The sequence below is a fragment of the Lontra canadensis genome, unplaced genomic scaffold (genome assembly GCF_010015895.1).
Source record: "Lontra canadensis isolate GAN:19392208 unplaced genomic scaffold, GSC_riverotter_1.0 scaffold25, whole genome shotgun sequence".
NCBI lineage: Eukaryota > Metazoa > Chordata > Mammalia > Carnivora > Mustelidae > Lontra > Lontra canadensis.
The window spans coordinates 18,204,229-18,216,185 of NW_022631019.1; the positions used below are offsets into that span (position 1 = coordinate 18,204,229).

Here is an 11,957-nt window from a genome sequence, read left to right on the forward strand (position 1 = left end):
GTGAAAGAGGGAACACAAGCATGGGGAGTGGGAGAGGGAGAAGTAGGCCTCCTGCCGAGCAGGGAGCCTGATGAGGGATTCGGTCCCAGGACCTGGGATCATGACCCAAGCCAAAGGCAGATGCTTAATGACTGAGCCACCCAGGCACCCCTATTTTACATTTTCTTTAGTAATCAGGATTGACAGAAAAGACAGATGGTATAATTAAAACTCAACTAGCTAAATTTAGAGAAGCCTTCAACTTACCCTGGCCTAAGGAACTGCCAATTATATTGTTAAATTTAAGGTCCATACCTTTCAAAAAACAAAGTATTGTCCTTCGAAGTAGTAACTGGGAGATCTCCGAGATTAAGTTCAGGAATTCACGAACCTTTATTAATTAAAGGATAAATACTTGAATAAAGGCTTTAAGAGGCCTTAAAGAAAATGTGTGCCTTGGTAGAAAAGTTCTTCCACAGAGCATGCCCAGGAGACAGACATCCTACAGCACTGCCTTCAGTCTGGAGATTCTCTCCATTAGAAAAGACATCTCCACAAGGATGCTTTGTAGCCTCAATGGAAAAGAGACTACCAGGTTACTCTGAACAAATCCTTGTGCAGTTAAACTCAAAGGTATTGATTTTTGGGTTCATGGTTCTCATTTAAAGAAAGCTCTAATATGAGGTGGGCCACCCTTCCCTAACAGAGAATTAAAACTTATGACATCTCAAAAACAGATGACATCTGAGTAGAGAGCTATCCCAAGACTCTGGACCAGGCCTGTATATTACAATTTCAAAAAAATTTTTTCAGCATACTTTATATTCTCTTATTCCTCTTATCCTATGATTATGCCAGCTGTACTGTCCAAAGTTTTATTCACACATGTGACCCTGATCCTTGCATTTCCTATTACAGAAATACTTGTCTAAAGTGGGGAGTTTTATGAATACTTAGGTGTCTAAATATATTTATTTATTTAAGGAAACTTGAAGGCTATATGAGCATTTTATAGGATGATTAAGTCAGTTGAAATATTTGCGATATTGCTCCTTCCGATCGGAATTCTCATGACTTTTGATCTTTGACACAAGGTCAGGTTTCTCTACTGGTGGTAAAAATCTCCTTTTCATAAACTCCAGTTCTTTAGAATTGATTGAGGTTAACGACAGATACAACCTTAGATCACTTTGTCTCACATTTGTTTCAAAAGCCCTGGAGCTCTTGTGTTAATTTTCCCAATAGAGATGAGAAATAAATCCACAGAAAACTCACAGCCCAAGTACAATCATATAATTTTTAGAAATCATTTGGTTAGGTGTCTCTTTATCCTATGGTGTCCAGTCATGGGACGGACAACTGATGGAAATGTCTTTCTGCAGTAGGCCCACTCATTTGCCCAAAACAAAAATCAATCCGACTGCCGCATATGTGGACAGTTTCCTCTCTCTAGCTTGTTAGAATTACCATGGTGGATATCACCACTTTCTGGGGGGAGACTGGAAGGTCAACACATTAAGGAAGAACATGTTGACACTGGTATCCTTAGTACATCTGACATTAGTAAACCTGATCCAGAAGACTGGCCTACAGCACAGTATTAATGACACAGGACATAAGTATTCTTTTTCTGTTAACCAAACTATGCAGGCAGCCCACCAACCTGTCAACCAAAAGAATCCTAAAAATATGACTGTCAGAACCATGGGTGGCTATACCCATATTTGGGATGGATTTATGTGGCTTAACCCAGGATATGGACATTGAAACACCCAGGGACCCCTATGTTAGGAACAACAACAAAATCACTCTAAGCAGAACCAACCCAATTACACCCAACATGTGGATAGATATCTGGAAATTTGTGAGCATTCTATTATACTGAAGGAAAGTGACTGGTTTGGCACCAATAGGTCACACTGTCCAGGTGTTTACTGAGCAGCCCTGAATGGAGCTCAGTGGTTATGTGGCATGGATCTTAGGCCGTGATTTCCACCTGGATGGTTAGATCATCATACCCTGGCTTTCCCTGAGCATGAAGGAGATTCCATCCCACTGTTTTTGTTCCCTCTGTTGGCCAAGATGTTATGATGTATACAGAGGCTTTACCAAATGTACCCAACAAGCTTTAAATGACAGCCAAAAAAGAATATTGTGCATTCTCACCCAAGGAATCTATCATGTCTTTACTAAATCATATGAGAAAATAAATAGATGTCCTAAGCAATGCTTATATATAATTCATGTTATGCCTGTGCAGTTGTACCTGTAGGATAAACCCCAACAGCATAATAGCCGAGTCAAAGAGCAAACGTCTTTGTAACTTTTAAATAAATATTGCCAAATTGCCCTTCCTGAGGATTGTACCAATGCTCAGTCCTACATGACCTCTCCATTTGGCTCTGGCCTCCTCAAAGAATGGTAACTGAGTTCAAAAAACAAGCATCTCAAAACAACCACATGGCATCTGTTTCTGCTTTTATGACTTAGCCTCAGAAGTCATGTAGTGTCACTTCCTCCGCAGTCACATATTCAAGGATTAGGGATATAGATCTTACCTCTCCTTGGGAGGAGTGTCAATGTCACAATGTAAGAATAGCACATAGGGGACCCCTGAGTGGTTCAGTGGGTTATAGCCTCTGCCTTCGGCTCAGGTCATGATCCCAAGGTCCTGGGATCTGCTCAGAAGGGAGTCTGCTTCCCTCTCTCTTCCTGCCTCTCTGCTTACTTGTGATCTAAATTAAATTAATTAAAATTTAAAATAAATTTTAAAAATCTTAAAAAAAAAAAAAAAGAATAGCACATAGGATGAAAGATCTTCAATCATCTTGGAAAATTCAATTGGCCAAACAACTTGTTCTGTTCTTTGTTACTAAATCTATGTAAGTGTTACTTGAACAAAGAGCTCTTCTAAGACTTCAAAAAATTATGAAATTGTTACCATGTCCCACGGAAAGAATTGTACTGGATATTTTATTTGCTCCTTTGGAGCCACCTTCCACCAGTGTCCACTCTGTTCTGCACTCACCAGTGCTGGTCTGTATGGTCTGCATCAATAAGCTCTCTTGTTTATTGCTCTCTTCTCATTGGATCCTTCCAATGAGTGGCACCTACAGAAGAAAAGAATGAGGTCAGGATATTTATTCCATGCCTGGATTATGGGCTGGTTTCTTTAGTCACAGCTTCTATCTGAACACCCTCTCCAACTTCTCCTTTGCTTACCTCTTTAGGACTAGGGATAGCAATGGCTTCCCCCTGTTCCTAGCCCTGGAATGCTTCACTTTCTTTTTCTGGTTTCTCTTAATCCAGTCTACAACTTTGTAAACAGTCCCTTCATTAAACTCTCCTTGATTATTTGGTTTCAGTTTATAGGGCTCTGAAAAAATATTTTGTAAAACCTCTAATTCTGATGGGATCTTACTAAAAATAATTTTGTCGCTGACATTTCTAAAGAATATAAATACATGTAAGATTCCTCCATCAATTCATCCATGATATAGAAAAAATAAAGGCCTAGAGTTGCTGCTTTAATAGTGGTTAAGAAATTTGTCTCCTTTAAATCAATAGCATTAAACAAGCAATTCCACATTTATTTAATTACACTTATGTAAATGCAACAAAGAAGAAAGTATGACGAGCTATAACTGGGGAAACTGACTCTTCAGAGGGTGGAGATGAAGGCTTCCCTGAAGAGAGACATTTAAGACCTCCGGCAGGAAAAGGGCACATCTAATGCCAACTGGCAAAAGTCAGCAATTACTCATCATTTGCTATGGGCCAGGTACTAGTCACAGATACTTCACCCATATTACCTAATTTGTCCTCAAACTACTCTGTGACATGGGTATTGCTTTATTATTTTTTTCATAAATGATGAACCAGAGAATACACTAATTAGTAAATAGGTAAGAACAGGTCATTATTGAATGAGTAGACAGACAGATAAAGAATGCCATTCTTGCAGAATTTTCCGAAAAAAGTCAAAGCCTCTAATCCAAGAAATCTTTCTGCATCACGAAGATGCTCGAGATCCCAAATAATCTCCAACCGGTTTATTCCTTCATCCATTCAAGAGTATGAAATTAGTTCATACCCTGCACTAGGGATCGTTCGGGCCACAAGACATCAGCTGTTCTCTTGGAGCTCACGCTGTGCTGAGCAGGGCGACCATAAACTGGAGGCAGGATTAAAACAGGACGACGTGATGGTAGCTGTGAATCTACTTTGTATTTAGTATTCAGAAATCTGAACTACAAGGTCGGTTAGTTGATGGGCACAACTTGTGCTTTGGGTTGCTTTCTCACACATCTGGTGGTTTACTCACTTTTCCCCCTCATCCTCCCCTTTACAGTCCCAATGGCGCTGACGCCAAGTCCCTTCGGTTTTACCGCACCGCCCAGGGGTCGCTACTCAAAGCCCCTCACTAGCCTGGCCCAATCGGATGCCGCCCAGGGCTGCGGCGGGCGGGGATTGGTTCCTCGTCTCCAGGGCGAAGCGGAAAAGGGCGGGCCTTTCCCCTGAAACCTGTAGCTGCCGGCAGCCGGAAGTGAGCGGGAGAGTCGGAAAAGTTGTTTGTTGCCGCCGGAAGTCTGAGGGGAAGCGCTGCCGGGTGATGGCAGCTGAGGACGAGGCAGGGGAGGTGGGTGGCGGGCTTTGCCCAAGGGCTTGGGGATAAGGGTGTCTGCGGCTAGACGTTTGGCCCACACTTACAGGCGATGCCGGGGAGGGAGGCGCACGAACCGTGGGATCCGGCGCCAGTGAGGGGAATCGGCCCCGGCCGCCCCGCCTCTAGCCCGTCCTCTCCGCCGCAGGTGCGGGTGGACAGTGCGGAGGAGGGGGAGCGGCCCCTCGCAGGGGCCGTGGATCTGGCCGCCCAGAAGCGTGAACAGAGGCTGCGCAAGTTCCGGGAGCTGCACCTGAAGCGAGTGAGTAGCCCCCGAGGCATCCAAGACCTGTCACCTGGGCGGCCCGCGAGTGTTGGTGGAGGGACGAGCAAGTGACCTAGGCGCGCCTGACAGACGTGCGGTGCTGAAGAAAGATCTTTCCCGGTGGTTTCAACCCTGATGGCACACTGGAACCACTCGAGAACTTTTAAAAAATGCTCATGCTTAGGCCTCACTTCTAGAATGTCTCAATCCGTTTCTGGACCCAGACACTGGTTTTGTCTGTTGTCACACAGCAAGGTGGCTACTCACTCATTCATCCAAACGCCCTCCTCCACCCTCACCCCAGAGCTCCTAGTGAGCCACAGCCAACCAGATAGTGTGGATACAGTGGTAGGTGTGGTAAGGCTCCTGCCTGCCTGGTTATGGAGGCAGGTCCATAACAGTAATTACTGCGCGAGTTGGTAATTGTGTGTTAAAGGGAGGAACAAAGTGCCTCAGAAGTTCAAAGAAGAAGAAGACCACTAAAGACTAATGGGACAGCTAAACTGCTTGAAACATGAGTAGGATATTATCAGACAAGTAAAGGAAGTTGGAGAAAGAGGTATCCAAGCAGTAAGGACAAGTGCAAAGGCAGAGTCCTCTTTAGGGCGGGAGGCCCGCAAGCAGCGGGAGACAGGATGTGTGTGAGGAGTGTAGTTATCTGTGTTTGCCCAGAAAAACTCAATTTAAAAACTCATCAGACACACATACTTAATTTGAAATACTGTGTAAAGGATAGGCTGGATGTTATGTGAAGAAAACATAATTCAAACATCAAGCTTTTGTAATCTTTAATGGATCACTGGTTCTAGGTGATCAGTTACTGCAAACATCACAAAAAGGGAGAAAATCAGAGATTATGTGTCTCCTGATAGAAGTATTTAACACTAACTTCATATAAGTAGACTTTTAAAATAATACCTGAACTGAATGGAACCACTAGATCTAATGACCAATTTACAAGAAATACAGGGGTCAACGGAGCCTGTTAAAGGACATCATAGGGAGGCAGCTAGCACTTTGGGAAATGGGACAGTCAGCCTGATCATTTTCACAGTCCTCAAAAGAGCAGGGGGTAAAAAAGATGGAGAAGGAGACTATAGATTAAATAAACCTTAAGAGATGTATTGACTAGTCGCAATATATGGAACTTGTCTGAATTCAAACTGTAAAAATAATGAACCCTTGAGACCATCAGGAAAATGTGAACATTATAGGATGAGAATTCATTATTTTGGGAGTGTGATGGTGGTATTGTTAAAGAGAGATCAAAAGGGTGCCTGGCTGGCTCAGTCAGGGGAGCATGCAACACTTGATCTCGGGGTTGCGATCAAGCCCCACTTTGGGTGTAGAGATTATTTAAAAATAAAATCTTTTTTAAAAAGGAGATATTAAAATATTCATAGATTGGGGAAAAAATAGGCAGAAATCAGGAAATTTGGTCTTGTCCTACCTAACTCTGCCACTAATTCTGTAATCTAAAAACTTTCCCAATTTCATAAACATTAGATTGGAGTTTCCCATCACATTCACAGCTTATACCTGTGACCACCTGCCCACTTGCTCAGTGTTTAAGTTGCTATTTAAATGTAATATTACTATTTAAGATGGGAATTTTACATTTTTATGTCTCTAATCTATAGGTTCTCTTTTCAACTTTTCTGTTTCTGGGGTCTTTTTTTTTTTTTTTTTTTAGTGTTTTGGGTTTTTATTTGTTTGAGGAGGTCATCTTGTTTCATTTGTTTGGAAAAAAGGACTGTTGTTTTTCTGTAGCTTCCCACAGTCTGGATTTTGTGGGTTGCATTCTGATGGAGTCTCCCACCCTGTTTGTTTTTAAGAGGAGGTGTTAGGAAAGGTGTTTTCAGAGCTTTAAAGCCATTAGTTGATGAGAGTTTGTCTTGGACCCAATTTGAAGTAAAAGAGACATGAAAATGGAATCACCTTCTCAGTATGTGACTTGGTGTCATTCAGTAGCATCTAAAATCCTCTCAAGTCCCTCCCTACAGTGGAACTCACACTGTGGGAAACCCTGTTTCAATCCAATCCTACAAGACTTGCTTACATCACACAGCCAGAGAGTAGTCAAGTCCGTATATCCCTCAGGCCTTCTTCCTTCCAAACCGTAGCTCTTTGCATCCCTACCACCTGGTTCCTTGAAAGTAGTAAAAGGATATTTAAAGATATAGGAATAGATGTTGACTTCCTCATCTCCCCCTCCATAAATTCCCCCAACACAAATACACATGTAAAATTCTCTAGTGGCTCTCCGCCATTCAGGATAAAATGCAAAGGTCTGCTTTGGATGCCTGCCATACAAGAAGACAGGTAATGTCTATTTACATGTTTCCATACTTGTGCTGACAAACTTTGTGTGTTTTGGTGGTAGAATGAAGCTCGAAAGTTAAACCACCAGGAAGTTGTGGAGGAAGATAAAAGACTTAAATTACCTGCAAACTGGGAGGCTAAAAAAGCTCGTCTGGAATGGGAGCTGCAGGAAGAAGAAAAGAAAAAAGTAAGTACAAGTCCACCATCCTCACAGTCTGTGGATTGTAGGATTCTCCTGTGCTTCGTCCAGGCAACATATGGCACAGTGGGTGAGCCCTCCAGGTCTGGTCTCAGCTGCGTCTGAGACAGTTGTGAGAATAAAATGTGTAAAACACTTAACAGCAGTGCCTGGCACATACAGTGGCATGAGCAATAGCTATCAGAGTAAGAGCCTAAGCTACAGTAACAGAAGGTCCAACAATAAGAAACTATAGGGGCGCCTGGATGGCTCAGTCGTTAAGTGTCTGCCTTCATCTCAGGTCATGATCCCAGGACAAGCCCCACATCCAGCTCCGCTTAGCAGAACTGCTTCTCCCTCTCCCTGCTGCTCTCCCTGCTTGTACTGTCTCTGTCAAATAAATAAAATCTTAAAAAAAAAAAAAAAAAAAACCTATAAAGCTCATGAGTCTCCCATGTATTAGCTCCCCTTTGAGCAGCCCAAGTCACCTGGCCTGATTGAACTGCAGGCGAGGCTGGGAAATGGGGAGCCATGAGCTGGGGAAGGAGGGGAGAAAGGATTTTAATGGACACCTAATGTGTCCACCACGGCTGGACACATTGTGGTGTCAGTGTTACAGTGTTGTGGGTGTCAGTGTTACAGAGGTTTGGTTTTTTTTTTGTCTTTGTTTTTTAATAAGAAATGAAGCTCTGGTGATTTTTTTTTTTTTTTTAAGATTTTATTTATTTGAAAGAGGGAGAGAGAGAGCACAAGCAGGGAGAGGGGCAGAGGGAGATACAGACTTCCTGATGAGCAGGGAACCTGATGTGGGGCTTGATCCCGGGGCTCTGGATCACGACCAGACACCCAGCCGAGCCACCCAGGTGACTCTAGATGTATTATGTCTTACAGATCACAGAAAATTACACAGTTTTCAAGCTAATCAACTTAAACAGTTTTGATAACAGTCGTTAGGCTTCTCTTGATTTTAAAGGGGTTGAAGAATTATATAAGGGAGTAAAACTAATGATTTTTTTCCCTCTTTTTAGGAATGTGCAACAAGAGGGGAGGACTATGAGAAAGTGAAGCTGCTGGAGATCAGTGCAGAAGATGCAGAAAGATGGGAGAGGAAGAAGAGGAGGAAAAACCCTGACCTGGGATTCTCAGGTAAAACTGGCTTTTACTTTATTGAATGGGCCTCTTAATAATAGGTTAATAATGCCCCAACATCTGAAAAATCTGGATTCTCCTTTTAGATTATGCTGCCGCCCAGTTACGCCAGTATCATCGGCTGACCAAGCAGATCAAACCTAACATGGAAACTTATGAAAGACTGAGAGAAAAACAGTAAGTGATTTAATGGTATATTCTTAGTATGTTACCTGGAAGGACTTGAATTTAAGAGCGCTGATTCTGGAGCTTTACTTCCTGGCCTTGGGTTCTGGCTCCACCACTTATCAGATGTGTCACACAATTTTCCTCCGTTTCCTCATCTGTATACACGGAGTAACAGTGCTCACCTCACAGGGTGTGGGGAGTGTTAAATGAATTCATTCATACAGTGTACGTACTGTTTGGCACACAGCACTGTATGCAGTATCGTCATTGTGGTTACAGCTGCTCCTACTCTGTCCCTTACCTGTGGAGGTAACTACTTTGCCCAGGAGCAGTAAGCAGTGCTAAGCTGCACTTGCTCTTTCCCTAGGACCAGTAGTGTGCTTAAGATCACAACTGTTTTGATAGGGAGAGTGTAGCAGAGAAAGCTTTAAATTGTTCGGAGCACACAGTTCAAGCTCTCTCTGTGCAGCTTGTTAGGTGAGTCCATAAACCTCTGGTCCTCAGCTGGTCCCTCACATGGGCACTAGAGTAGATGATTTAAGTACCTTTTTTCAGGTCTGATTTCTATTTCTTTGTAATCAAATATGATCCCAGTTGTTTCCACTTTTGACCATTAAACATTGTCAAGTTCTGATGGTATAGAATCTTCATGGTGTTATTTACACCTTGCTCTTTCTCAGTGGAGAGTTGTTCTACCCAACATCCAACAGTCTTCTTCATGGAACCCATGTGCCCTCCACAGAGGAAATTGATAGGATGGTCATGGACTTGGAAAAGCAGTAAGTACTATCATGGAACCTTAAGTTTTAGTACTGATTAATGCCTCATGACAAAATTAGCTTTGTGGTCTTCACGTGTAGCAAAGGGTAGAAATTAAGGAACACCTCAATTACTAGTTTGAAGAGTGTCCCATCACTGTCATTTGTACATTTGTGTTTTGAATAGGGTAATTATTAGGCAGAACCAGCAGTATATAAATTCTCTTTAAGTAATTTAATGTCACTGCCCTTGTATTTCAACATGAACTTGTGTTCCTAAGACTAGATCATCTGACAGTACTACTAACTTATAAATTCAGTGAAGTTATTTCTTCACAGAATTTTGTCCTAAAGATACTGCTTTCAGTCTTAAGACCAAAGAAGAAAGCAGCTTGGAATTCTGTAAATCTGTTTCCATTACTGATTCTACTCTTAGTTAATTATTTGGGCATGTTTTATTAAGATCAAAAAAAGAAGGCAATTTTGAATATTGTCAATTTTCTTTTTTTTCCAGAATTGAAAAACGAGACAAGTATAGTCGGAGACGTCCTTATAATGATGATGCAGATATTGACTACATTAATGAGAGGAATGCCAAATTCAACAAGAAGGCAGAAAGGTTCTATGGGAAATATACAGCTGAAATTAAACAGAATTTAGAGAGGGGAACAGCAGTCTAATCTCCTTTGGGAACTCTTTTGACTGCCAAATTCTAACAGTAAACCAGGACTATTACCTTTCCTTTTTTAAGTTGTTAAGTGTTTTATGACTATTTTCATGCTTATATATTTATTATTCACTCATTTCAGAGACAAAACATGTATTTTTGTTCAGTGAGTGCACTTCATGTGTGTACCCTACTGGGCTTAACACTACTAGCTACAAACATATGTCATCATCATCCTTACATTTGTCATGTTTGCCTTGAACTAGAGTTGAACTTGGGGGCTTCAGAGATAGAATGCTAAACTGGGACTAATTTTTCTTGTAAGCTATGGTGGGTGGTGAAAGGAAGGGGATAGTGGCTACTGGAAATTCCCCCTGGCCCACCCTCTCCAGAAGTAGTCACAATTAACAGGTGCTAGCCTATCCCATGCTCTAGCCCAGGGCCCAGGTACATTTATGGGGCAAGCACAGAAAGTAGGAAAACTGATCCTTTAATGACATTTTGTATATACACCATTTTAAAAGCAAATTTCCCTCGGAAGAAAGTAAATTAAAACATTTGGTCAAAGTATTATTAAAATTTACATAATACAGACTTTTTTTTTAAACCTAATTGAAATTTTAACCTCATTTCAACTGTAGCTGAGAAATGAGGGCATGTAGTTTGAGTAGTAGTTATGGGAAATATAGGGCAAAAACCTGAAAGTCAGGAGTATCCCATAAAAGTAAAGGTTATTTGTGCCATTTTATATGAAAAAAGAGTAGGACTGGCATTCGTTAAGTTGGGCACACCAGTAGCTCTCATTTAGTGAATGATGGACTGATTAAGATAGTAATGTGCTATTAATGATTCAATGTACTATGAATAAGGAAACTTTTAATGTACATTCACATGCAGAATGAGGTAGATCTATATATACTAACATGAGAAGATGCTCATACTCAAGCAGTTTGTGTAAGGCATTAAAAAAAATCCAGAATGTACTTCATACTATGTATGATTGCCTCTGTGGAATGGAAACAGAAGTTTGACTTCCTTTTAAAAATAATTCAAGGGTAGGCCCCCCAAGGGGGCCCAGTCTGTTAAGCAGCTGCCTTCACCTCAGGTCATGATCCCAGGGTCCTGGGATTGAGCCCAGCATCAGGCTCCTTGCTCAGTGGGAGCCTGCCTCTCCCCTTGCTTGCACACACGCTCTCGCTAACAAAATCTTTAAAAAGAACAAATGTGTAACTCCCTTAAAAAATAATTCAAGGGACACCAGGGTGCCTCAGTCGGTTAAGCATCTGCCTTTGGCTCAGGTTATCATCCTCTACCCCTAATGCCTGGCTCGTGCTCTCTCAAATCAATAAAATTGTTTAAAAAATAAACATTTCTCCAGAGGAGAAAAACACTCCCCCAAAGCCACAGCTGCTTCAACTGTAGTCTGATTTGAGGATTACTCTGAAGTTGACTAAGTGGATGGTCAAACAGGCAATATTTTAATAAGCTCAGTATAGGAAAGGTTCATTTTGAAGAGCTGGGGAGTAGGCACTGGGAAAAAACTCAGGAAACTCATTTCCAATTAGTAGATGGTAGCAGTTAAAGGCAGCATGGGAGAAATTGCCAGAGAGCTTGTAGAGAGCAGCAGGCCAAGGATACAATCCTAACAGTGGGCAAAGGACAAAGAGCCAGTGTAGAAAGTGGAGGAGGTCAAAGGAAATAAATGCATGTAAGTCCCTGAGTCAAAATTTTGAAGGACTCTCTAGACAGTGGAAAGCACTCATTAAGACCAAGTTTTATTTTACTAGATAAGCGTTAATAGAGGTTTT

General features: G+C 41.7%; 1 protein-coding gene across 2 annotated transcripts; it reads left to right on the top strand.

The window, feature by feature from the left end:
* Positions 1-4,569: 4,569 nt before the first annotated feature.
* On the top strand, positions 4,570-10,222 carry LOC116871213 (pre-mRNA-splicing factor SYF2-like). 2 transcript variants are annotated; one of them, XM_032863796.1, is made up of 7 exons: positions 4,585-4,618; positions 4,791-4,904; positions 7,291-7,416; positions 8,436-8,553; positions 8,643-8,733; positions 9,405-9,503; positions 9,997-10,222. In XM_032863796.1, the coding sequence occupies exons 1-7, from the start codon at positions 4,592-4,594 to the stop codon at positions 10,160-10,162; spliced, it is 741 nt and encodes a 246-aa protein (XP_032719687.1). In that variant the 5' UTR covers positions 4,585-4,591; the 3' UTR covers positions 10,163-10,222. The 2 variants fall into 2 exon arrangements, with proteins under 2 accessions (XP_032719686.1, XP_032719687.1); XM_032863795.1 differs by having other exon boundaries at positions 4,570-4,904.
* The last annotated feature ends 1,735 nt before the right edge of the window (positions 10,223-11,957 follow it).

Excerpts from the sequence above, each read along its gene's own strand:
- LOC116871213 (XM_032863795.1), top strand. The coding sequence starts at position 4,695 with ATGCCGGGGAGGGAGGCGCACGAACCGTGGGATCCGGCGCCAGTGAGG. Across the intron at positions 8,554-8,642 it reads CCCTGACCTGGGATTCTCAG|ATTATGCTGCCGCCCAGTTA; the intron begins GTAAAACTGGCT and ends TTCTCCTTTTAG. Across the intron at positions 8,734-9,404 it reads GAAAGACTGAGAGAAAAACA|TGGAGAGTTGTTCTACCCAA; the intron begins GTAAGTGATTTA and ends GCTCTTTCTCAG.